The sequence below is a fragment of the Chelonoidis abingdonii genome, chromosome 4 (genome assembly GCF_003597395.2).
Source record: "Chelonoidis abingdonii isolate Lonesome George chromosome 4, CheloAbing_2.0, whole genome shotgun sequence".
Classification (NCBI taxonomy): domain Eukaryota; kingdom Metazoa; phylum Chordata; order Testudines; family Testudinidae; genus Chelonoidis; species Chelonoidis abingdonii.
In genome coordinates, this window is record NC_133772.1 from 102,930,215 (window position 1) to 102,957,690 (window position 27,476).

At 40.5% G+C, this 27,476-nt stretch overlaps 1 protein-coding gene across 3 annotated transcripts in view; it reads left to right on the top strand.

The window, feature by feature from the left end:
* SCFD1 (sec1 family domain containing 1) overlaps window positions 1–27,476 on the top strand; it is a 152,399-nt gene that overhangs the window by 98,962 nt on the left and 25,961 nt on the right. For 2 of the 3 annotated variants that reach the window (XM_075065500.1, XM_075065501.1), the window contains exons 20-21: window positions 9,251–9,304; window positions 25,405–25,457. In XM_075065500.1, coding sequence (XP_074921601.1) covers window positions 9,251–9,304; window positions 25,405–25,457 — 107 coding nt within the window. Of the gene's footprint in view, window positions 1–9,250; window positions 9,305–9,473; window positions 9,597–25,404; window positions 25,458–27,476 lie in introns of those variants that run through there. The other variant, XM_032796638.1, reaches the window with a different exon arrangement.

Here is a 27,476-nt window from a genome sequence, read left to right on the forward strand (position 1 = left end):
CTGTGCAACAGCAAAAAAAATCAACTTGATTTTTATTCTGGTCTTTTGAGTATTTTTTCATACTGTTGCCCTATGATCAGAATACCTTTTAACGGGTTTCCATAGTTTTTATAAGGCACTTTGTGAGGCTTATTCTGCAGAAATGTATTATGAATAGGTTATGCATTAGATTATACAGTTAAGATCTGTACGACATAATGAAATATTTATAATTAAGAAAATTCAGAAGTACTGCTTTTACATTGTTTGCCAAAGACCTCTTTAAAACATTTATTTCTTGCAACAATGTCTAATAGTGATATTTTATATGAAACCCACTATGACTGACTTCTTGAGGGAAATTACATAAGCTTCTACACATACCTAGCTTTAAAACCTAATAGCTTTGTTGACAACAAGTTGAAACAGAACTTACTGTCTCGCTTTTTTGTTTTGGAGATTTACTGACTGTTTGAAAAGCTGTAAAATGCAATTTTATAAGGTTTCTGAACTGGCTTTTAACTCTTGTGCCCAATAGTGTATATGTTAAGACTCCTTGGGATAGCCAAATAAGATGTCTTTTTTGCATGATAGTTAAGCATGCTGCAGGGAGGGGGTTGTGGGAGGCATTTGTTTTAATCTTAGCCTTTTTTTCCCCCTTGGGCAGCACTCAGGGATTTATATTCTTTTTTGCTCAACTTTTTTCAATTTAATTTATATTTAACTTATACCTTGGAATTTCCTTTTCTGATATATATTCTTTCAGCAAGACATTGTCAATTCAGTCATTGTCTAAATTCTCCCTGAGTTTATTGTAAGTCTTGCTCAGGCCCTCATCCTGAGTACTGCAACCACTTCTCCCTTACAACCACATCACTACCCCCCAGTCTACCCAAACAAGGTTGCTAAGATCATCTTCCTTGTCTGTCACTTGGACAACATTGCTTCCCTTTTAGGATTCCACAGCTGGCTTTCATTCTTCCACCGAATCAAATTCATGCTTCTTGTTCTAACATTCAAGACATTCTATTCTGTTTAGGTACTTGTATCCTGCTCGTCACAATTGTATCTGCACACCCTTTAATTCTGTCCCATACTTTTCCATTCCTTGTTTTGTATTATGCTTTCTTCTCATACCCCAAATTCCCGTTCCATCAGTGATGTGAGCTCTGTCTGCACCTCCCACAAACATCCATATGCCCCTTTTGCCTGGGAAGCTCCATGATAATCTATACAGCTGCTTACCATGTACTCTTTAAATCCCTCATTTCTGCTGTGATGTCCAGTTATAGCTAGGCAGGTGATAAGCTGTGACTGTCCCTCTTCCCTTTCCTTCCTTTTCCTGTTCCTTTACTCCTACTAACTTCCCCATTCTTGCCATTCACTCCACCTCCACTTCCAGTTTAAAAAATTGAAAAGTAAAATAAAAACAACATAATGAATGAAGCTATGCCAATTCATCAACATACATGTGTGTTTTGGGTGTACTATACTGAAGGCCCACCAGGGCAGGCATGATCTCTTATTTGTGTCCAGAGTGTTTCCAGTGCAGTGGGGATTGGACATTACCATAATATTGTTTTACTAATGTTTAGTAATTAGTAATGTTTACTAATAATTATCACCATCACCCTTGAACTAACCTGTAAGGCTACTGTCCTTTCTTCCCTCAGTTCTCTACTCAGGCCCTATTTCTGCCACAACGCATACAAGAAATCTGCCACTTGGAATGACTAAGACCAGGGGTAGTTGGTGAAAGTTGTATTTAAATAATTCTAAAACAAAAAAGAAGTAAAATAACAAATGTGTGTGAGTTTTTAATCTCTAGCTGCTGTCGCCGTAGATTGTGCATATTTACCTCCCTTTCTCCCAAGATTAATATGCTACTTACCTTCTTAAACTGCAAGTTCTTTAGAGCAGGTCATCATATCTATCTTCATTTGCACTGTGCCTGGAACTTGAGTTTGACAACAACTTCTAGATGCTATTGGATTATAAATGTTAAATAATAGCAAGAAGCCCGCTTCTACTTATGGTATTCGAGATAAGATTATGGGCTCTGTAAACCTGCTAAAAAGTAAAATGCCAGATTTAACTCATCAGTACTATCCAGTGGTGAAAAATTAGCTTAATCACAAACAATTTAAGCACAACAAATGTAAATGTAATCAAATGTAAACATGAGTTAATAAAATTACGTCACTTAACAGTTACAGTAAACTTTGCAGGCTGGCTAGTGTCATAAGCAGGAATTTAATTACAACTTTGTGTTAACATCTTTAGTGCCAGTTAAATAACGTTCAGCAAAAATAACAAACAAATTCACATAAGCTGCCTAATATTAGTAAGGTTAATGTAAGAAAAGTGAATAAGAAGTCTATTGTTCTCAGACTTCTTTTATGGTGGGTACTATACAAATTAATACTTCTGTTGTGTTTCTAATTCATGTAAAACAAAGAATTATGGAAAATAATATAAAGAAATAATATCCAGTCCTGTCATAACTGAATAAGACATACAAATGTTACCAATCATTTCACTTTTCTAGATGTGTGCTTTTAAAACATAAATTATATGGTAATAGTTAATTTAACATTTTGCTTGTTCCTGTCATCATTCATATCCATTCTTTTAAAAAGAAGTCACTTTTACTGAAGTTATATAAGCATAGTTAGGTTATTTTCTATTGGTTTAACCATTTTTTTCCTTTTTAATTTTAATACTTGTTCAAACCAAACTGTCTGAAGAGCTAGAAAAGAATAATGCCTTTGTAAATGATAACCAGTAGCTTTCTATTTCATGGCAATATTGTATAACTTTGCCCCATTAGGAATTTGAAATTTTTTCCATATACATTTCAACTTGCTGATTAGTAGTCAATTTTACATTTTTGGTACTAGTTTTATATTTATCTCAAATTTAACTTCAAATATTTTTCTGACTCTCATAATGATGCTTTTATAATAAAAATAAACCAGGGTTAAAATTAAGAAAATGAGAAAAAGTTATACAAATAGTTAGAGAGGAACAGAAAGATTTGGTAAGGTGCTAAAAGCAAAATGAAAACAAAAAAAACCCCACAGAAAATCAGTGGCAGAGTTCCAGATATCAAGACCCTGTTCTAACCTCTTTAGATTTCTTTTTTCCCAAACATAGGTGCTGAAACTTTTTTATAGTGGCGGGTACTGATAGCTATTGAACAAAACTGTAAACCCTGTATATGATGGAAACCACTTGAAACCTAGTTCCAGCACCTGTGATCCCAAACATTTCCCTCAGAGTTTGAGGAACTTGAGTGTTGTCAAACCCTCTTATTTAAGTTACATCAAAATCAAACATTTTCATGTGAGTTATGCAGAATATATCTCCTCGCAGAGAGACTACACTCTAAACCTCAATTTAAGTCTTGTGCCTTCTTATATTTGTTTTATATCAGTATCATTATCAGTCCATTCCAACTCTGCTTTTTCTTTCTTCCTCAAACATTTTTCTACTGTTTCTCCTCATTCTAGTGGGGAAGCTATCCAGCTATTGATATGGCCTCCTCATAGTTTTAATTATAGACTCATAGGATTGGAGAGGTCCTCTAGTCCAGTCCCTTGCACTTATGGCAGTACTAAGTATTATCTAGACCGTCCCTGACAGGTGTTTGTCTAACCTGTTCTTAAAAATCTCCAATGATAGAGATTCCAAAATCTCCCTAGACAATTTATTCCAATGCTTAACCACCCGACAGCTTAAACTTAACCTTCCCTTGCTGCAGTTTAAGAGCCCTGCTTCTTGTCAATTTTCTCCCTCCTCCCTGTAAAACTTTTTATGTACGTGAAAACTTAGTGCCCTCTCAACCTTCTCTTCCAGACTAAACAAACCAGTTTTTCAATCCATCCCTCATAGTCAGTTTTCTAGACCTTAATAATTTGTGCCTCTCTGAACTTTCTCCATTTGTCGCACAATCTTTCCTGAAATGTGGTGCCACAGAACTGGACACAATACTCCAATTAAGCTAATTAGCATGGAGTAAGCAGAAGATTACTCTCGGTCTTGCTCACGAAACAGTCCCGCTAATGACATCCCGGAATGAAGTTGGGGGTTTTGACTCTCATTCGGCATATTGCCCACTATGATGCCTCAGATTCCTTCCACAGTACTCTTCCTAGGCCAAGTATTCCCATTTGTATGTGTGGCAACCCTGATTGTTCCTTCCTCAAGATGGAGTACTTTGCATTTGTCCTTAATTGCAATGTCATCCGTATTTACTCAGCCCCAGTTCTCCAGATCATTTGGATTAATAATCCTATGCCTCCAAAGACTTGGCCACAACCCATGCTCGTATCACGCAGACTCTTTATAAATGTACTTTCTATCCAATTATCTACAATCTGGCTGAAGATTTTGAACAAGAACTGGAGGCCCCAGAACTGATCCCGGCGGGACCCTCCCAGTATGTGGATGCCCTTGAACCACTAATTAACGACTTCTCTAGGAATGGTTTTCCAACGCAATTATGCACCATCTTAATATGTAGCTTCATGCTAGGTTGCATTTCCCGAGGTTGTTCATGAGAAGGTCACGTGAAGACAGCATCAAACTGCTTTAGTAAAGCCAACGTATACCAACGTCTACCATGTCCCTCTTATCCAACAAGGCCTTGTTACCTTGTCAAGAAAGCTATCGGGTTGGTTTGACATGATTTTATTCTTGACAAATCCATGCTGACTGTTACTTATCACCTTATTTCTGTCTAAGATGTGTGCAAATTGTTGCGTATTATTTCTCCATTATCTTTCCAGGTACAGAAGTAAGCTGACTGGTCTTGAATCCCTGAGTTGTCCCTTATTCCCTTTTATAGGTTGGCACTATATTTTGCCCTTTGAATAAGTCTCTGGAATCTATCCTATCTTCCATGACATTCAAAAATAACAGGAGTACTTGTGGCACTTAGAGACTACACTAACAAATGTATTTGAGCAATAGCTCTCTTTAATAGCCTCGTAACAGTGGTATGGGTACTTCAACCGGTCATGTTCTTTGTAAATGTATAAATATCTTCTTACTGGATGTTCCAGTCTAGCTGTAGCCCACAAAAGCTTATGCTGAAATAAAATTTTCATCGCTTAAGGTGCCACAAGTTACTCCTTTCAATTTGCTGATACAGACTAAGCATGGCTGCTACTGCCTGAAACATTTAAAAAATAGCTAATGCTCACGAGATCTCCCCCACAGACCTCCTTGAGTTTCTAGAATCATTTTGTTAGGCATGGGTGACTTGAAAAAATCTATTCTCTGAATAATTTTTAACATTTTCTTTCCGCTATTGTTTAACGACCTGATACGTACCTCATTTTCACTGGATTTACTATGTACACATCAATCATCCACCAAATCTTCCTGGTGAAAACAGAAAGAAAGACACGTCGTTAAGCACTCTAATAGTTATCTCTCATCTAACTTCCCTGTGAGACTTAGGAGGTGACGTGCCTATTGAATCGCCCATTCGGGAAGAAGAAGTTGAGGCATCAGAGAAAGCGAACCACATGACACATCAGGAATCTCTAGTGGGAGCAGGAATTCAATCCAGGTTTTTAAAAGTCCTAGGCGTAATCACTGGACTGTCTTTTTCCCTCTGATCCTTTGCCTTCCTCTAGCAGATCTCCAAAGTGAATTTTACGCTCTCTTCCAGCACAGTCTTTGGATGCATTTAGTTGGTTTCACCCTTTGAGGGTACATCAGCTAACATACTTTTATGCTTGTTTTTATCAGATTCCAGCGTTAGATTACCTATGTTTTGAACCTGAGTTGGGCTTTATTTGTGTTGTTGTTCAATTATAGGCACAGCATCTAGCATCTCCAGATTCCCATTCCTATCTTAAGTCTTACCACTTTGGTTCACATCGTTGTCATTGCCTTCAGATGGATGGGTCATAAAGCAGATTAGGCTAAAGGTTAATTTGTTTTTTACGCGTAAGATTGGTTAACAAAGGAAACTCACATCACCTCCCTAGAGGACCAAAAATCAGAAAACTGGATTTCTAAAGTCAGGGAAGGGAATTTTGGGGTCTGAGTCTTTAGTCTGTCTCTCAGCTATGAGAAGGTCTTTCTATCTTCTAATCTCTGTTCCAAATTGTAAGTACAGATAGAAAACAAATGTAGGGCGTTTTTGGTTTGGTTGTATTTACATGTGTGTACTTGCTGGATTTTCAAAGGATATCTTTTTGGAATCAGACTGTTATTCCTATTTTTCTTATAGCAATAGCCCTGTATTGTCACTTGATGCAGAGATTAATTCTTATATCTTTTTCTTTCTTTTTATATAAAGTTTTCTTTTTAAGACTTGTTTGAGTTTTTGCTCTCTGGGAGGCTAAGGAACGAAGGGAGAGGGAATGCGCTTTGTTAGATCTATGGAGGGTGAAACTCCTTGCAGCACCAGGGAAATTGTGGGAGGGTGATAGAGAGAGAAGAATCAGTTCTGTTTCCTTGTATTGGGGTCTCTTGTGAAATAGAGGAGAACATGCTCTTGGTATGTGATGTAAAGAGATTGCATCAGTACTCCAGGTTAGCCCAAGAGAGGAAAGTATGGGGTGGGAGAGAGAGCAGGAAAGGGAAGGGGGTGATTCTTGTGTAAGACGTCAGGACTCTGAGTCTTGGGTCCCCAGGGATAGTTGGGGACCCGAGCGGGCAGGCGCTGTAATTCTATCTGGTGGCAGTGAGATAAGATCCAAGCTGGTAATTAAGCTTGGAGGTTCATGCTAGGCACCCACATTTTGGACGCTAAGGTTCAGATTTGGGAGTTAGGCTTATGATAGATGGTTCTCCAAAGTTTGAGGTTCATGACCAAAAATGGCTTAAAACAATTTGGAAAGGACCTTGTTGCTATCTTTTAACCTTGAGATTCACTGTTTTCCTGATGCTATAACATTGTAGTATTTAGTTTAAAGAAAAAATCTTTTGTCCTGTGTTTCTATTTCCTTGTCACTTGCTCCTGGCCTTCTCATTGCCTCTTGTATTTCATTTGTTATGCCTCAGTTTTATGGATTAGTGAGCAGAATGCAGATGAGGCAATCAAATTTGTATGATAAAGTGCAGAACCACATGGTACATTTTATATGGCACATGTATATTGCCACCTGTATGTGGTGTGTTTATGGCAAATTTAGCAATACAGAAAGTAAATACAGCTAAAACTTGAATTATAAGGCATGTTTAATATTGAATGGATAAAGATCGTAGATTTCACTGAGAATCCCATCCTGTATTGTTGAATTGGCTTTTGATTTGGGTATATTGTACTGTAATAATAATAATTTTAAAAAAACCTTCCGTCTTTCACCGAGAGCTTTACACTTGATACAGTAAAGACAATGAAGCAGTATAGAGTAATGGTAAAACGTTCAGTAGATTGCTTTTTTTACAAATGAGTTAGATAAAAAAGATTAATATTTGAATAAACACACACAGCTAATTATATATTGCACTGATATTGAAATAGAATTAGGACCAAAAATATCAAGAGAATCTGGAGGATCTTATTTTGCAGGATGAGATTTAAGTCCTTTTTTAGCTAATCCCAGGCAAGTAGAATTAAAGCTACCCAGCTGAGTTCCTACTCCAGGCTTATATTTGTGTTGGCCTTTAGAAAAGAACTTTGTAAATACACTTGGATATCAGATCCTTCAGCTGGCTGAACACATTTCCTGAAATTCAGCTAGTTTGGCCTACAGTAGAAGCTCAACAGCAGCACACGTTACATAAAAGTGTTAACCATTTATTGTGTCAGCATTGTCTTCACTTAGTAGTTATATCTTCTGCCAGTGTTGCAAATGTACATGGAACTTCTGTTTGTTCTTTGTACAGAGAACATCTGTGCCATGAATGATGAAAGAACCGGATATTAACAAATAAATGTCTTTCATAAACTTGATAGTATATTTTGTTAACTTTTGTAATTCCTAACAGAAGATGTTGGCCTTTTCCTTGTCCCACAGCTATCCTATTCCCCACTCTTGTACTCCTTTTGGCACCCATGGAAATTGGGCACCCCCAGGGAGAAGCAGACCAGGGGGCACCAGGAGGGTGGAAGGACAGGATGCAAGCTTTTGGTGCTTCCTGGGACAACAGAGATGTAGAAGGAGGGTAGGATCTGGGGCTGAACTGCCTGGCCCCTAGTGGGTATGGTGCTCTTCAACCTAACCACCTATCTGGGTACTGGGTAATGTGTGGGGAAGAGTGAGGGTCAGCAGGAGGGGAGTATGTGTGGAGCTGGGGAGAGCACAGTTCTGGTTGCAGGGGCAGCATGAGAGTTCAGGCCTCGGTATGGGGAAGTGGTGGGGGAGAGCTCAGGGCTGGAAGCAGGTGTAGTAAAGGGAGAGCTCTGGGCCCCCTCCTCAGGAATATTCTGGTTGCACCAGATTGGAGGGCGGTTGTTGCCGTCCTCAGCCCTCGTATCAGTCTTTAGGGACTGTTACAAGCCAAAATAATCTAAGACTGCCCTAAACTGTGCAGTGGATAGAACAGGCCCTAGAATCCAGAAGTTGCAAATGGCTCCTGCCTCAGCTTACTGAATGCAGCTAAGGATTCAGCCACAATTTTGAAAAAAAAGAATTCCTGTATATCTAGAGAAGCAAACTGTGGATTTTTTAAACAAATCAAGTTTTTAAAGCATGTCCTTGCCTGCTTAAAAACTGCTAAATAAGACCAAGATCACTAGGCCTATGGTATGGCAAACAATTTCAAGAATGTGGTACGTGAACTTGTATAAATCTTGTGATTTGATTTGTATAAGTCTTATGATTTGAAATTTTAATCTGTTTGCTGGAGGCAGCTGCTTATTTGACCAAGGAAGAGTAGCAAAAGAAAGGGAAGGAGCATGTTTCTCAAATGTAGTCTGCTCTAGGAGATGCACTGTTCTATGGAAATTTTACTCTAGTTCTTCATTATTTCATTTCATTTTAATCTAAAATAAGTCATTTATACTGCAAGTATATAGTTACTCTTTAAAAAGCAATTTTACCTACCCCTTTTAAAAAATCATCGGTATTTATTTGAGTTACTTTAAAATTTCTGGACCTATTAACTATTCTGTACATAAAATAACCTAGAACAGTTATTTTCCCTACAGAACATTACAGTAAAGCAGCTCAAAGTAAGAGATTTGAGTGTGCTGTAAATTACAAAATTCAATATTCCATATAATATGGTTGGGCTGCAGAACAGCTTCTGCATATTTCTTAGTAAATATTTTTGCAACTCACTGGTTTCAAATTCTCTTCCACAGAATCTACCAGTCACACGTATCCTAGACAACCTTATGGAGATGAAGTCAAATCCAGTGAGTATAATTATATTCATTTTAAGCAGAGAGAGATGGAAAACCAGATCTTTTCAATTCTGATACACATCATATTGCTGCCACATCATGTTGTTAATGTAGCAGCAAATAATACTGTATTTTGATTTAAGCTGTAACAATTTTCACAGTTATTGTTTTGTTTATATAGGAGTCTGGAGTCAAAAATAATTTGATCAGATTACTAGTTTGTGATGTATTTAAAGATTATGTTACAATGCATCTTCACAAGGGAGCCAAATTAAGATTTCACAGGTAACTTTAATACTGTCATTTGGTAACTTCTGAGTGCTTGAGTTTTGCAACCTTAATGTTCTTTAACATAGTTTTTTGCATGTAATAATATAACAAACTTTTCCCATTCATAGATCTAACTATAACCATATCTTCAAATTTGGCAACTCCAGATTTCTATATTGCATTGGTAGCACAGGTGTCCCCAAATACTCACACTGTTACAGGGAAAAGGAAGATGCAGGGGCCAGCTGGGCAGGGGGAGGGGAATGACAACATTTTAACAAGGTGTGCGAGGAAAGCCAAAGAGCCAGATGGTTCACCGCCTAACTCACTTCATCCTTGAAAGAGAGAGTATATTCCTGTGGTTCTATTTCATTCCTTTCCTCTGATGGGGATTGGAATTCTTGATCTTTCCAAGTCGAAGAACAGTTTGCAGGTTAGGACTGCCTCTTTCCTGTTGGAATCCAGGCCAGGCCACCGCAGCTTCCTGCCACCAGCAACCCCTTTCTTGATTGGCAGTGGGGAAAATTGGAGAGTTTAGGGAAAAGAAGGCATGATGATGCAGTAGATTGGAGAGGAAGGTCAATAGAAGGAAGGAGGGGAAAGTAGAAGTAAAGATGGAGTGGTTAGAGAGAAGCAGAGAAAGATGCTGAGAGACACTGAAGTAAAGAAACCAAGCCTGAAAATCAAACAAAAATGAAAGGAAGAAAAGGAAGAAGAGAAACATTGAACACATTCTGTACTGGAAAAATATTAGAACAAACCCTTATGGGACAAAGATTTGCTTCTTTGCCTTGCTCTAACTAGAATGACACTCACTGGAGGAAGTATTTGCTTAAAAAAATTCCATTATCTGGAATCTGCCATTATTGTATGTAAATAACTTGTGATAGTGTTGTGTGATTCAACTTCTAGGTTTTGTCACCGAGTTTGACAGAGCCCCATATTACTCACAAATGCTAATTGAACTTCTGTATCACACCATTCTACTGTATTCTATATATACCACATGTTTTTACTGGCAACTAGTTTAGGAAATGTTAGTGTTTTCAAAAATTATTTGTATTTCTTCTACTTTTTCTCTGCCTATAATTCAGGTGGGATTTTGTACAGGAAAAGAAATATACAGATATACAAATGTAATACACCTCTACTTTGATATAACGCCACCTGATATAACACGAATTTGGATATAACGCGGTAAAGCAGTGCTCCGGGGGGCGGGGCTGTGCACTTCGGTGGATCAAAGCAAGTTCAGTATAACGTGGTTTCACCTATAACGCGGTAAGATTTTTTTGGCTCCCGAGGACAGCATTATATCAAGGTAGTGGTGTATCTCACAAAACTGTTGTTCAAGCTGATGAGGAGATGAGGGGGATTTCCTTATCTGTGATAGACTTCATCTTCTCTGGGTGTTACTAAATCATCCTATCTAAGAATCATCTGAGCAAATTTTTGTAAATTGAATGCGCCAGATTCCTCAAACAACCATGTGCTTTAAAAAATACAATGTAGAATATTGCTACGCCCTTTGCAGGAACTTTATCCCCCTCTACTAGTTAGTTGATGCTTTTGGGGATGCTCAGAACTGGGCCACTTGCCCCCACCCTTGAGGGTGACCAGATGTTCCAATTTTATAGGGACAATCCTCATTTGGGGGGCTTTTTCTTGTATAGGCACCTGTTACCTCCCACCCCGTCCCGATTTTTTACACTTGCTAATCTGGTCACCCTACCACCATTCCATCTCCACCTCTTGCACAGAGGGGTGAGCTGGGCAAACCCAGGAAAACAACATCATTTTGCTTTTCCGCAGACCTTCCCCACACCTAAATATCAGTTATGTGGAGATGTGCAGGGAAATAACTAAAACAAGTGCCAAGAAAGAATTGAACATACAAACTAGCCTGTAGTAAATGTAATTGACTGCTAAATCACAAACAGTAAAAACAAATTCTCTGGCTAACAGAGTCAATGAATGAAGCCGAAAAAGGAGGTTGTTTCTCAGGAAAAGTATAGGTGACCTTGTAGTAACTTCTAAAGGCAAGATGCTGCATATAATATTTCTATAATCTACCAGTAGGTGTCACTCAGAGCATTAAGGTGGAGAACCTAAATTAAGAAAGAAGGCTCACAGACAAGTGAGTGAAAATGGAAGGTTTTGAATAAATATTCAGCTTCCTCAGTCTACGAGTTTAAGAACTGGTCTGGAAAAGTTCAGATTTCATATACTTTATTTTTGCTGGCTTGGTATTCTCACATTGTACTGCCATGGAGAATAGCCAAGATCACTTAGATAATTTCAGGGTATAGTTGACTGTCTCACTAGGTCATATTAAAACATGGGGGTTATTGATTCAATCCCTACTATTAGAGTGGAGATTTACAACATGAACTGCTGCCATGTTGAAGACTAGGGTTCAGGACCAAAATCAGGAATCCCATTCTCCAAGCCAGTGGAGACCAGGCAGGCCCCAAAGAGCAGCTCTTTTAACCTCTACGTGAAAGGCTGCCAGTAGTTTGCTGAACAAGTACTCCCTTTCAGCTTACTAAAGGAGAAGCATGAAGTAGCCTTTGGGGGATGTCATATATTTGGGCTTGCAATAGAAGCAGCAATTGTAGAAAACTAAAACTGGATCTATAAGGAAAAATGAATGACACATGGAATTACACTAGTGTGGCCTTTGTTCATGTTCTAATGTATAGGGTCCTTCCATCCCCAAAACAGGCAAAAATAGCCACTTGTCCTTCTGGCAAAAGATAAGATACAGAAAAGAAAGCTAAAAAGCTGATGTTTTTCTACAGAACTTGAGGAAATCTCCATTTAAGGGATTGGACTCTTACCTGCTAAGTCCCGTAGTAGATGTGTGAAACGCACATAGGTATAAATGTCTGTCTTGCATAGAAACTAGATACAATACTATCGACATAGAAATGATGTATTAATCATTGCAAATTATATACTGTGATACAGCATGGCCAGAGGGCAGCATGAGAGTGTTAGCAGGGGGCCTTATTCCCTGCCAAGGAAGGAAGGTTTGCTTTAGATTAACTAGAACACCTGACTCCAATTGGAGCACCTGACTTGAGTCATGTGATCAAAACCCCTGCTTCAGTCAGACAGTGTGGGAGTTGAAGGAGGAAGGTTTGATTGGAGCAGAGGGCAGGTTGCAGAAGTTGGAGAAGAGAAGAGTTTGATAAGAGAGAAATAGAAAGTTTGGAGGAGTGCTGCGGTGGATTGTGAAGTCCAGAAGAAACCCGAGGTAAGGGGCACCAGGCTTGTGTAGAAGGGAGGCAAGAAGCCCTTCACACTGAAGGGTAGGAGAGGGAAGTAACCCAGGGGAAGGAACCGCTAAGTCAAGTGGTTCACACACCCTCAGGGCCCCTGGTTGGGACCTGGAGTAGAGGGGGCCCAGGTCCCTCCCTCTCCACTCCCTCCTCCAAGGACACTATTGGAGTAATTTAAGAACCGGTTCGAGGCAAGCAATAGCGCCCTGAACCTACCTCAGAGAAGAGAAAGCGCGAGACCCAGCAGAACAGTACCGGCAATTTGCCACAATACCTACAGTCAAATCACATGCTAAATATAAAATGCTACACTAAAATAAAGTGAAATGTAAAAGCTTTGCTACTACCAGTGGCCACAAATGTTATTTTGTCAATTGTAATTTAAAATTATTCTGGAATACATTTCAGAGTGCCGTGCTTTTTTGCCATGTGGACTTTCAGAACTCTGCCGAGCAAAATAGATATAAAGTGCTCTTAAATCTGCCTCAATATGGTATTATGTGTTTCTCAAATACTCTCCTTCCTGCTGCTTGTCCTCTCCCAAAGGCACAGCTACCAGGAAGGAAAAATGAGCCCCATACCTATGGTTTCTGATCCTTTCAACAGAAACAGGAACCGAAGAACAGTTCTTAGGGGCAGTAACGCTACCCTCTAATGTTTTTAACTTATGCCTGGGTTGGTTGACTATAATAGAATTTTTTTCTTAGAATATTTTAACACATTTGTTCAGTAACTGCATTTGTTGATGACCTTAGAGTGATTTGTTCTATTGTCTTGGGTCTTAACATTGGGTTAATGTTAACAAAATAGGGTTTAAAATACATTTCCCTTCTTTTCAGAAGTGTCATATATTTCCTAGATCAGTGGTTTTCAAACTTTTTTCTGGCGACCCAGTTGAAGAAAATTATTGATGACCATGACCCAACGGAGCTGGGGCAGAGGGTTTTGGTGTGTGGGAAGGGCTTAGGGCTAGGGAAGAGAGTTTGGGTGAGGGCTGCCAGATAAGGCCAAGAATGAGGAGTTCAGAGTGTGGGAGGAGGCTCTGGGCTGGGGCAGAGGCTTGGGGTGCAGGAGGGTGCCAGGGCTCTGGGCTGGGGGTGCAGGCTCTGGAGTGTGGCCAAGGTTGAGGAGTTTGGGGTGCAGGAAGGGGTTCTGGGTTTGGGGGGGCTTAGGGCTGGGGCAGAGGATTGGGGCTTGGGGTTGGGGTGCAGGCTTACCTCAGGCAACTCCTGGTCGGCGGTACAGTAGGGTGCTTAGGCAGGCTTCCTGCCCGTCCTGGCACCGCAGACCATGCTGCACCCCGGAAACGGCCAGTAGAAGGTCTGACTCCTAGGCAGAGACATGCCAGCGGCTCCGTGCACCTCTTGCTCGCAGGCAGCACCGCCACCACCCCCCCAGCTCCCATTGGCCGGGCCAGTGCTCGGGGAGGGGGCAGCGCATGGAGTCCTGTGTCGCTCCCCCAGCTAGGAGCTGGACGTGCTTCTGGCCGCTTCCAGGGCGCAGCATGGTGTCAGAACAAGTAGGGATTAGCCTGCCTTAGCCAGGCAGCACCGTCGACGGGACTTTTAACAGCCCAGTCGGTGATGCTGACCAGAGGCGCTGCGACCCAGTTCCTTACATTCCGTGACCCAGTACTGGGTCGCGACCCACAGTTTGAAAGCCACTGTCCTAGATATTGGTCTAAATAAAGAGTCACAACTTCAAGATTTTGTTTTTTAAGAGAATTCTTGATAATTAACCCATAAATCTTAGTGCGGAGTAGTTACTTTCATTGTTTAGGGATAACTTGCTTAAATGTTTGCAAGTTAAATCAGTGTTATAAAGTTTGTTAAAATATTCATCTTAAGAAAAGATAATATGGTTATAACATGTTATACTGTCAAAGAAATGAGAGTTTTCAGCCCTCCCCTCTACTATTATAGTATTACAAAGAATTATAAACCCTTTAGGAAATGACTTGAGATTTGACAAGTGGTACTGCATGTAAGTTGTCCTCTTATGTCTCATAAGTAATCCATGGATGTATGACTTTAAGACAAAGTAATCAGAAAATGTATTTTTCCCTCAAGAAACAATACAGGTTGAACCTCTCTAGTTCGGCAACCTTGGGAACTGACCGGTGCCGAACCAGAGAATTTGCTGAACCATGGGAGGTCAGTAGTCTAGCAAGCGAGTCTCTTTTTATTTTTATCTCGCTGAGGCGAATAAATAAAACAGAGCTTGCAATGCCGCCTAGCCAAGGCTTACCGTCTCTCTTCATAACAAAGTGTTAGTGTTGTTATACAATTTTACTGTATTGGCACAAGGAAATAAGTATATAAAGCGTAAAAAACATAAAATAATATGAAAAAGAAATAGATGATGATACAGATAAATCTATAATTTACTTACCTAAAATGATGCCTGAATTCTGCTTCCAAAGTGATATAACAAGAAATGCTAACTCAAATTAGATTTGAGTTATATCCGGGGTCTCTGCTGTAGGTATATCCGGGGTAGATGAAGTGGAGGCAACAGGATTTTTTACTGTAAAGTGCTGCTCACCACTCCTCTTCACTACCTTTAACCAATCTTCCAGCTTGGCTTGTTCTCATGTATTTTGGTTTTTCTTTAATGAGTTTTTCTCGTATCATGTAGAGAGACATGATCTCTTGCTCAGAAATGAAATGTCTTTGCTCCAGACCGTCTATTACATTTGTTGCCAACGAATGCATTTATCTATAGAAATTTTTTCTGCGACATACTCCTCGTCATCTTCATCAACATCACTGGCATCTTCGTTATTTTCGTTTTTTCCCTGCTGTACCATTTGCATGATTTTTTCATCCATTATATGACTAGCGATTGGTCCATCTTTGTCGACTTCCACCCAGTCTAATAAATTTTCCTCTCCCAAATGCTTGGCCAGCTCAAGCACTACAGGGTGAGACATACCGCTGGCATACTCCATTAACTCGCTAACAATTTTTTGGTTTTCAGACACCTGAAATCCAGCGAACTTGGACTCGTCATTGACATCAGGACTGTCCTGAATCAGTGCAGTACAGTTTGGGGATAAATACAGTCCCACCACATTATCTTTGACAAGCAGCTCTGCTTTATGTTCTTATGTTCTTATTATGTTTTTTAGGGTGGACAGAGCAATTGTCAAAAATCAGCACAGTTTGGCACTTTGAATCCAGACCTATGGAGGGCTCTTGCCTTCGGTACAAAATATTTCTCAAACCACCTGAGACCTAGATTAGTCGTTATCCATCCCTTTTTGTTGCCACGATATATCACTGGGAATATTTTCACCCCTTTGAATGCATTGGGTTCACACTTTTCCCAATCACCATGAGCTTGCATTTGTACGTGCCTGCTGCATTGCTACAACCAAGGACAGTTACCGTCATCCTACTCCTTCGTACTAGATGGTGGCCCTCTGCATCAGTAACTAACATTTTTTTTAGGCACACGACACCAATAGAGAGCAGTTTCATTGGCATTGTATACCTGCTCTGGGGATAATTTCTAATTTGCAACTAAGGCCTGGTCTACACTGGGGGAAGGGGGGGAGATGGATCTAAATTACGCAACTTCAACTACATGAATAACGTAGCTGAACTCAGCATACTTACATCTACTTACCACGGTGTCTTCACTTCAGTAAGGCGACAGCTGACGCTCTCCCGTCGACTCCTCCTGCACCTCTCACCCTGGTGGAGTACCAGAGTTGACAGGAGAGCGCTCGGCTGTCAACTTACCGTGTCTAGACTAAACGTGATTAAATCAATCCCTGCCAGATCGATCACTGCCTGTCAATCCAACAGGTAATGTAGACAAACCATAACTGCAAATTCGTCGATTTACTTAGTGGCAGCTTCCATATCTGTCCTCCTTTTTCACTGCACACACGATGTAGACAAATGCCATGCCTGTTTTTAAAGTTCTTTAACCATCCTTGTGAATAGTCACAGTCATGTTGCAGGTTAAGTTCTTTGTGGAATATTTTTGCTTGTGCCATCATCTTCTCAACTGAAATGCTAACATCTTCGTTCCTACGAAGCTTGAACCAATGTATAAGTGCACTATCTAAATCGCTGCTTTTCTCCTCCTTCAATGTCTTACGAACATTCATACTTTTTTTTACTGTCACTTTTGGCAAAAAAAATTAAGGATTTGATTCTTTTGCTTCTTTACATCATACGCTGTAGATGACTATACATTGTAAAACCCACACAAGGCACGTACCAATGTGCCCTTTTCCAGTTTCTGCAGCAATTCCACCTTTTGCCGTATGGATATTGACACATGCTTATGCTTAACAGAATTACCAACATTTCCACTGCTCTCTGGTCTCTTAGAAGACATATTATGGGGTAAATTAGAGCTAAATAACAGCACAGAATTCTGAGAGCCAGGACTGGTGGGACTTTATCAGACCATGGGAAACTTGGCCTCACCCATGATAAGCGGACATCTGGCTAACTAAAATCATGCCAGACCACAGATATTGCCAGACCAGAGAGTGCTGGACTCGAGAGGTTCAACTTGTATTTATTTGCATTTCTGATTACCCACATTGTTATATAAAGGCTTTTTAAAGTAGTGATATACCTGAATGGCATGTATTCAAGAGTATGACTTTCAAGAAATATTGTCCCTTGCAATGAATTTAATATCTTTCCGGTTTATTATGCATCTTCTATGAGAGATACATGTCTTTCTTATGTATATTAAAATAACTATTTTTAAAACAGCTTATTTTTATCAAATGAGTAATGTTAGCTTTTACAATCACTTGTCTAGAAAAATCTTTTACATCTGGTATGGAAGAATATGTGTGCTGTTAAACTAAAACTTTTATATCTTGAAAATTGGGGTGTTGTAATCTTAATTTTAAATCTTAATTTGTATTTTGAATTGCTCAAAGTTGGATTCAACCCTACTTTTAGTAGGCAACTGCACTCATTCAGTATTTATGACTTGTGGGACCTCTCCTCTAGAGTTACATTGTAATGGGGTGGGGGGAGCAGGAGGATGAGTGTTTAATTAGCTTTTCTGGCAATTTTTAACAGTAAGTTTTAAAAGCTGTGCTTTTGTATCTCTATAGAGAAGCTTGTACTGACTTTAAATCTAAATCAAGTTTTCCTGTCTTGCAGAAATCTTATAGTGAATCGTTCATATCTTATCCCTTTGATTAGATAGCTAAAGTCTGAATCATGCATCCCATGTTCAAGGAGGATGAACATTAATTCCTCCTTATCCATTTCCATCCTTTACTTAAAGTCAGCTGCCAAAGGAGCTAAAAAAAATAATGTACTCACTGTACCAAAAGTGTTTAATAGTTCTCAGGTCCCCATATATAAATAGATACTGTATACTCATAGATATCTTGGATTGCTGGAAGGTTTGTAGGGAATAGATAAAGTACAAAGGACCACTTCTTAATCACAGATGTGAGGAGGGGCAGGTCTTTTCCTCTGGGCATTTCTTTCCTTTCCAATGTAGAATCTTAATACAATTGTAATGATTCTACGTTCCTTTTAGAGAGAGAGGTGTCTAAACCAAAGTCATATAATGACTGAATGCAAATACATATAAGGAAACGAGCACAAAATTGACTTTACTGGAAGTTTGCAAACAGAGTATCAGTTCTTCTTTGAATAGTGTCCCTGTGGGTGCTCCATTGTGGGTGCAGTAGCATCCCCTGCACCTGAGATCAGAGATCATCGGTAGCTATGCCTGTTGGGCCACACATGCACTCCTCCCCATCTCGCACCGTGAGCGGCATCTATATAGCGTTGTGTGGTTCAACCGCCTCAGTTCCTTCTCAACCGTCTTTGATCTGGGATGGAATCTTGAGCAGAGCCCTTCAGACATCCATATCCATTAGTAATAGTAGTGTTTCCATTATAATTTCATAGATATTAGCTGTTTCCTTTTTCTTCCCACTTAAAAAAAATAATTCCTTTGCTCTTTTCTCCCCATTATGCTTTAACTTAGCATAGGTTTCCTTTGCTATGCACTTCCCCATTGGAAAGCTCTCCCTTCTTGGGAGATCCCCTGGTTTCAAGAGGTGCCTCTCATGTCATAAGGCCATACCTGTAAGCGACGGTCATTCACAGTGCATATGCTGTCTTGGTGAGGGATATGTCTCTCAGAAGTGTACCCACTGCCTCATGTTGAAGGCCCAGTCCAGAAAGGACCATGAACTGAGGGTAAAACTCTTATGAGTGGAGAGCTCTCTGCATCCAGTCTCAGACCCTGGCTCCAGTACCTCTCCAACACAGCAGTCACCATTGGCACAGTTATCAACCAACCCTCATTCACCACGCACCAAGAGACCTTGTTGGACCCTGCCAAGGTGATCTGGCAGACCCCAGCTTCAATACTACCAACTTGCAAGCAAGCGGATAAGAAATACCACGTCTTCAGTAAAGACATTGAATTTCTGTTCTCCCACCCTACTCCCAAGTTCTCTCATGGTCAATGCACTATAAGAGAAGGGGCAATACCACCACTCTAGGACAACCCCGTGTGACAGGGACTAGAAGAAGCTAGACCTCTTCAGTCATAAAGCATACTCTTCATCTACAGTCCAGTTCTACATTGCTAACTGTGAGGCACTCCTACCCACATTTAATCATATGAACTATTCAAAATTTCAAGAATTCTCTCAGCTCTTCCCAGACGACAAAAAGGAACAGTTCCAGGCACTGGTGATGCATAGACAACTCCTGGTCCATATAGCACTGCAAGGCTCTTTGGACTCTGCGGACATGGTTCCTTGCTCCATTGCAACATCGGTGGTGATGAGACAAGCTTCATGGCTTCACCTCTTCGTATTTCGCAGAGGGGTGCAGACCACTGGCAAGGATCTTCCCTTTGAAGGTCTAAACTCTTCGCCGAGCACATGGATGAGTTCTTCCATTCTTTAAAAGACTCTAGAGCGATACTCCGTTCACTCAGCATATATACACCAGCACTTAAGAGAAGATAGGGTAGAAACCAAGCTATCCCAAGGTTTCAACCTATACATTTTACCCATCAGCAACAGTATGACACGCAGTGTAGGCAACAGAGGCGTCCTCCCAAACTCAGGCAGAACTCACGGGGCTATATCTCACACATTGACCATCAAACAGCAATATTGAAGCTTTGGTCGAGGCCCTAAGATGCCTCCCTCTGGTCCAGTTGGTGCAACCATCTTCAATAGACCATCAGTTTGGCGGCTGCTTGGCCACCTTCTACCTCTTATGGCAACAAGGCACCTCAGACAAGTGGGTCTTGGAAATCATCAACAGAGGGTACTTCATTCTGTTCCTCTCTCTTTCACCCAGCCACCCCACCTCCCCGTCCCTCTTCAGGGACCCTTTTCACAAACACTTTCTACAAAAAGAAATAAACCACCTTCTGCAGCTGGAAGCCATAGAACTGGTCCCATTCTAACACAGAGGGAAAGATTTTTATTCCCACTATTTTCTGATCCAAAAGAAATTAGAGGAGTAGATACTTATCCTAGATTTGAGGAATCTCAAAAAGTTCATCAAACTACAATGCTTCAAGATGGTCACACTATCAATAGTTATCCCAGCACTGGAACAGGAGGACTAGTTCCCGGCCTTTGACCTGGAAGACACGTACTTCCATATCACCATACACCCTTCCCAGAAGCGATTGCTCAGCTTCATCCTGGGGTCTGACCATTACTAAAACTAGATACTACCCTTTGGCTTTCTGTAGCATCATTGGTATTTTCCAAAGTCCTCACGGTGGTGGCAGTGCCCCTACACAAAGAACGGGTTGTAATATTCCCATGTCTAGATGACTACCTCCTCAAAGCTCCCTCCAGAGTCTACGCTGTCAAAGCGATAAGAAAAATGATGGACCTTTTCTCCAACCTCGGCCTCCAGATAAATATACAAAAGTTGGTCCTGACACCAGTACAGCTCTGGAATTTATTGGAACCAGCTGGAGGCTGCCAAAGCAAGAGCCTTCCTCCCAAGTCACAGATTTTTGGTAATAGTCAGTATCATCTCCACTGAGAGCCACCAGCCCACAGATCTGCCAGAACATCTCTACAACTGCTCAGTCATATGGCAGGGGCCACGTTTGTTGTGAAACATACCAGATTACACATGTGCCATCCTCAGCGATGACTACAAACAGTGTATGTACCCCACAGACACAGCCTAAACAAACCTGCTATTGATACCAGTCAAAATCAAGGACTCATTGGACTAGTGTACACAACCCCAAAATGTCAGGGATCCCCTTCCTTCACGCAACACTGTCCTTGATACAAAAAACCGACACCTCCCTACGCAAGTAGGAAACACATCTACAGCCTTCCATGATACAGGGCAGGTGGTCCCCCTCAGAATTAGTGTTGCACATCAGTCTCCTAGAATTACATGCAATATGCAATACATACCGACGCTTTCTACCATTAATCAGACAAAGGGCCATAAATAAGAGTAATGACAGACAACATCACCTGCATGTTTTATATCAAAAGACATGGGGGAGCAAGGTCCCTGTGATCAGAAGCACTAAAATTTTGGAACTAGTGTATACAATACATCATCAGCATCTCGGTCTCATACCTACTTGGACACCAGAACGTCATGGCAGACTCTCTGAGCAGGAGATTCTCACAAGATCACGACTGGGAGTTAGACACAAGAGCCCTGCAGGACATATTCAACTGCTGGGAATTCCCAAACATAGATCTCTTCAGCACACCAAAGTTGCCAAATGTCCGCAGTTGTGCTTACTTATTACATGGGTTGCACCCCTACTCTGTGGCTTTCCACCATTTCCCCTGTTGTTCAAAGGGCTTCACAAGATGGAACAAGCCACAGTTATTCTCGTGGCCCCAACATGGCCACCACAGATTTGGTATCCTTACCTCATGCATATGGCAGTCTGTGCACCAATCACCCTACAGTTGACTCCACATCTCCTCTCGCAGGACACAGGCCAAATCCTCTGTCCCAATTTAGAACTCCTACATCTGAAGGCATGACTCCTCTATGGTTCCAGGATTCGGCAATGACCTGTTTAGAAGAGGTGAAAGAGATTCTTTTAAATAGCAAATGTGATATAGCTTACCTCTACAAATGGAAAAGATTCTGAACTTGGTGTGACACCAAACATGTCCCTGCAATGAGTGCTCCTTTGTCTCTCATTCTAGACTACACTCTAGAACTTAAAAGATCAGGACTCTCCACAAGCTCCATTCAGACACCTGGCCGCCATCACTGCATTCCACCCCAGGATAGGTTATTCCATATTTATCCACACACTAACAGAAAGATTCCTTAAGGGCCTTCAGAACCTATATCCTCAAATACGAGACTTCACCCTACCTTGAGATCCCAACCTAGTTTTGCACTGTCTCACTGGCCCCCTGTTTGGGCATGGCAATGTGCTCTTACGTACACCTATCCATGAAAACAACATTTCTCATCACTATCTCATCTGCCCAATGAGTAGGAGAAATGGGTGCTCTCCTGGCATACCCGCCATACACAATCTTTCACAAAATCAAGGTCATGTTATAACCAAATGCGAAATTCTTACCTAAGATGCCATCCTCTTTCCTTCAAAACCAACCTGTCCATCTTCCCTCCTTCTTCCCAAAGCCACATGGCAACCAACTCGTTACACATCTTGGATGTCAGATGACCATTAGCCTTTTACCTTGAGAGAACTAAATCTTTCAGGTATTCACCACACTTATTCCTCTTTTGCTGAAAGATCAAAATGAGCAGCCATAGCCAAACACCTTTCCAAATGGATCTGAGTGCATCCCCCTTTGCTACCAATGACACAAATTGCAACAAAGAGTCCTGTGGCACCTTATAGACTAACAGAAGTATTGGAGCATAAGCTTTCATGGGTGAATGCGTCTGACGAAGTGAGTATTCACCCATGAAAGCTTATGCTCCAATATTTCTGTTAGTCTGTAAGGTGCCACAGGACTCTCTTGTCACTTTTTACAGATCCAGACTAACACGGCTACCTCTCTGATAAATGACACAAATTGTAACCCCCCACCTGGAACTCGAACGCATTCCACTCACTCGCTCTTCACGTCAATTGTCTTTCTAAACAACATGTCAATTACTGATATTTGCAAAGCGGCTACCCAGGCATACACAGACACTTTTAGCCAACACTATGCCATGACCCATGATGAGGCATCATGTACTCTACTAGGACAGACTGTCCTATCGTCCTTGGAAGCTCCAGCCTTCCCTCTAGGGGCACTGCTGAACAGTCCACCTACAGGCACACTCTTCGAAGAAGAAGAGAAGATTACTCACCCTGTGCAGTAACTAAGGCTACGTCTACACTACAGGATAAATTTGAATTAGCTTAAACTGATTTTATAAAACAGATATTATAAAGTCGATTGTGCGCGTCCACACTAGGCACATTAATTCGGTGGTGTGCGTCCATGGTCCGAGGCTAGCATCGATTTCTGGAGCAGTGCACTGTGGGTAGCTACTGTAAAATAATGAGGCCAATAACGTCGATTTGCGTCCACACTAACCCTAATCCGATATAGTAATATCGATTTTAGAGTTACTCCTCTCGTTTTGTAGGAGTACAGAAATCGATTTAAAGAGCCCTTTAAAAAGATATAAAGAGCAGTGTAGTGTGGACGGGTGCAGCGTTAAACCGATTTAACGCTGTTAAAATCGGTTTAACAGCGTAGTGTAGACCAGGCCTAAGGCTCTTTGAGATGCTCCATTTCCTGCCCTCCTCCCCTCTGCTCTGGAGTTCAAACACAGACTCTGCAGTGGAAAAGGAACTGAGGTCAGTTGAACCTCAGAGCACAGGAAGGGGAGGAGCACATGTGCGGCCCAGTGGGCACGGCTACCAAAGATTTCTGATCCTAGGTACAGGAGGCACTACTGCACCTACAATTACTGTAACCTCAGTTACTGTACTGGGCGAGTAACCTCTTTTTCTTAGGCTAAGATCTGATTTCCGCAGTGTTGAAGTAAATATTTAAACTGTTTTAGCCAGCCAGTTTTCTAGTCCTCTGATTTGCTTTTTATGTTTGACTTTTCATCAGCTATTTTCTCTTTGAACGCTACACCGAACATACAGCAATGATATTCTCATCGGGAATGTTCATAGTATTGATTTTTAAGTATGCTTTTTCACCTAACTTTAATCTGTAATTAGTTCCAATTAGCAGGAAACCTGAAATTCTTTGTCAAGGTTCAAGTGTCTTTAATTCTTCTCAGTTTTAGAGTTAGTCTAGGAATGTCTGTTAATTTCTATCTTGTTACTTTGAAGTTGGTATACCACCTGCATATATGAGCCTGCCAAAATCATGAATCCTGCCAGACCCCGCAAGTGCTGCTGAAATTCGCAGTCGAATTTATTAAACCTCTATACAGAGACTGTGTGACACTAGATCTAAACTGAGTTTTTTGAGACCCCTAGTTTTTAGGGTAAAATACCTTTTTTTTTTTTTTAAGCTCAAGTACTTATTCTGTGATCCTTAAAGAAAATAAGCAAATTTTTAAAATATCTTATGTGCATATGTATAGAAAATATTGTGTTATCATTGGGGGTAAAGATCTGGAGTTGTTATACTAAAGTAAATCAATAAGATACACAGACCCCAATCCTGCAGTGTGTACCACCACATGAGTAGACTGCTATATCAGCATGTAGTCTCAGTGAAGTTTAATGGGGTCCTACCTGGGCACAGTTATCCATCCACACATTACACCTTGCAATATAAGGATGAAAGTTAGTGTGGAAATTGTTAAAAGCCAATTAATTGTCAGAAACATTTAAGTAGAATTTGGGGGGAGGGGTTCCTTATTTGACAAAAGTCTTGCTCACTGCCAATGAAAATATTGGATATGTCTTGGAAATGCTTTGAATGAAGAAAAAATCCTTTCCTATAATAACTTCAACCAGTCAAAACTTTTCAAGCCCTTGTATAATTCCTCTCATTTATACCCAAACTTTTTGTTTTAATAGTAGCCATAAATCATGACATGAAATTATACAAGTAGAAGTTTCATAATGGAAACTGGATGATTTGATCTGTTGTGGTATTCAGTCCCACAAGGATTTTTGGTTGTTATAAATAGACAGTAGGTCTTATTGTGGCCTGGAAAATTTTTAACTTCTGGAACAAACTACATTATGTGCCTCTAAAGCTAGTGACACCTTTATTTTTCTTTTCACATATTACTTTTGCTGTGGGGACATATTATGCAACCAGTGTATTTTGGATAGTTTGGTTGCAATGAATTTCAAATGAGCCAAAAAACAAAGACTTCGCTCAATAGCACCCTTCATAGCATCTCTATTGCTGTGGGAGAATGAGTATTTATACAGTGATTTTTCAATGAAATACAAACATTGAAAATGTACATGGGTTTCATAATTTTTATTACTTTATATAATGTTTCTAAACGTAAAAGTACATTGATTTGAAAATGACTTAATAAAAAATTTTACCCCCAAAAAATCACAAAGTTACAGTGTTACAAGATAAAAATGTGCTGATTTGAACAATCCTTCTTTTAATAGGAGACAGATGACTACAGGTATTTTGACCCGAAGATGTTGCGAGGCAGTGACAGGTGAGTTTACTATGATTTTTTTTCTTTTTACCTTCTATGTATTGGAACAGCTAATGTAAAAATTTTGTATTTAATTTGGATCATAACATAACTGCATTATTCCCATTAATTTATAGAAAGTATTCTCTTACAAGAGTACTTTCCGCAGAATCTTTTGCAACTACTTTCTATATTTTTGTGCACTTATATAATTCTTTAAATCACAAGTATACTGTTTTTAGAAGGAAGGCATGCATTTTAAAAATATTTTGGGGTGTTTTGCTCACCATAAGTTTTATTGTTTAGGACCCCTTTTTTGTCTTTTAAATTCAACTTTTCCCTTAGTGACTGCTTGAAATGATAGTCACAACCTCTAAGTCAGACAGCTGATGTTAGAGGAATTTGCAGCCAAAAGCAATTCCCTAGAGTCTGGACTCACCAGAGAGATTTCTGCAGGGTGCATTTGATTTAAATCATGATTTAAATCAATAGTCAAGAAGACTTGATTTAATCATGGATTTCTACATAAAAGTGCATTCTTGCTGGTTCTTATAACTTAATAAATATTCTTCACAACTCAGAGATAAATGTAGATTTCATTTTTAGAAGGTACACACTATAGATTTTTTAAGTGATTTATTTTGAAAACTTTTCAGATTAGTTTTCCAGCTATATCAAAAAATGAATGATTGTTTGGTTATTTCATTTATCAAAGGTGATTGAAGCAGGTATTTATGAAGTCGTTGGAAAGTGAACTATCTCCAATTCAACAGGTTAATCATTAATATTTGGAGGATTTTCTTGCCATGCTTTATTAGGAGGAGAATATCACCAGACAGACATTTAATTTGTTTTATTTAACTAAAACAACGATGTTGCGTGTTCTGGATTTTTCTTCTTCGAGTGATTGCTCATATCCATTCCCGTTAGGTGTGTGCGCGCTGCGTGCACAGCCATCGGAGAAACTTTTACCCTAGCAAACCCTATGCTAATATCAGTGGGTCGGCTGGCGCCCCTGTGAGTCGGTGCGCGCATAAATTCCCAGCCGACCCGGTCACCCTCCTCTCAGTCCTTCTTACCCCGTGTGGTCATTGAACACGTGGAGTTCGTTCTACGTGACTCCCATTTTTCCCCTGACTAATCGCTCGTTTTTGTTCTTTTGTTACTTAATCGTTCTTTGTGTACCTAGTTATAGTTTATTGTCAGTTCTAAGTTATAGGTTAGTGTATTTGTTAGTAATAGTTTTCGCGGGTCTGGGGTCTTCCCTTACCGCGCCGGTACCATGCCATGCTTGGAATCGCAGGCTTTAAGCAGGGTTTCGCCTGCAAGAGGCCAATGCTGACAGGAAGATCACCAACATCTGTCTTAAGTTTGCTTGGGAATCGCACTTATCTGCTTAGTTGCCCCCATTGCAAGGCACTTTAAGCGGTTTTCCCAAACGGAAGAAAGGAGCGTGGACGCTAGACTCGGCAGCTCCTCTCGTGGACGCGCTATTGCTTACCTCGCCGGATGATACTCGCAGCAAGTTGAGTGACAGCCGGCCCCCTCGGCCCCGCGACGGTCGCACCGTGCGGCTCTTCGGCTACCGGTCGCCGCCGACGCCGAAAGGACAGCCCATGCCGGCTCCTTCTTCGAGGCAAGGTCGGCTAAGCGTCGGGCCCGGCTTCCTCTTATTGCCCGGACCGCAGGGGCGAGGGAACCTGCAACAAAAGCAGGACCGGGCCGGCCATTCGTTCCTACTCATTTACTATATGTTTTAGATTTAATTCTCACCACTTATATAACAGAATGGATTTAAAAAAAAAACCCCCCCCACTTTTTGACCTTTTTTTTTCCTATTAATTATTAACAATAAAATTGGTAAACATGTGAGGGGTGGCGGTTGAGCCTTTTTTTTTTTCAAACCATTCTTTGGCCACCTTTTTCAGAAACCTTAATTGGTTTTGGAAAACTGGTTTTTTTATCTTGGAGGAAAAAAAATTGTCTGCGCTTTATGTAAAACCCAAGGAAAAAACTCTTTTTCAAAAAGGCCTTTGCCCA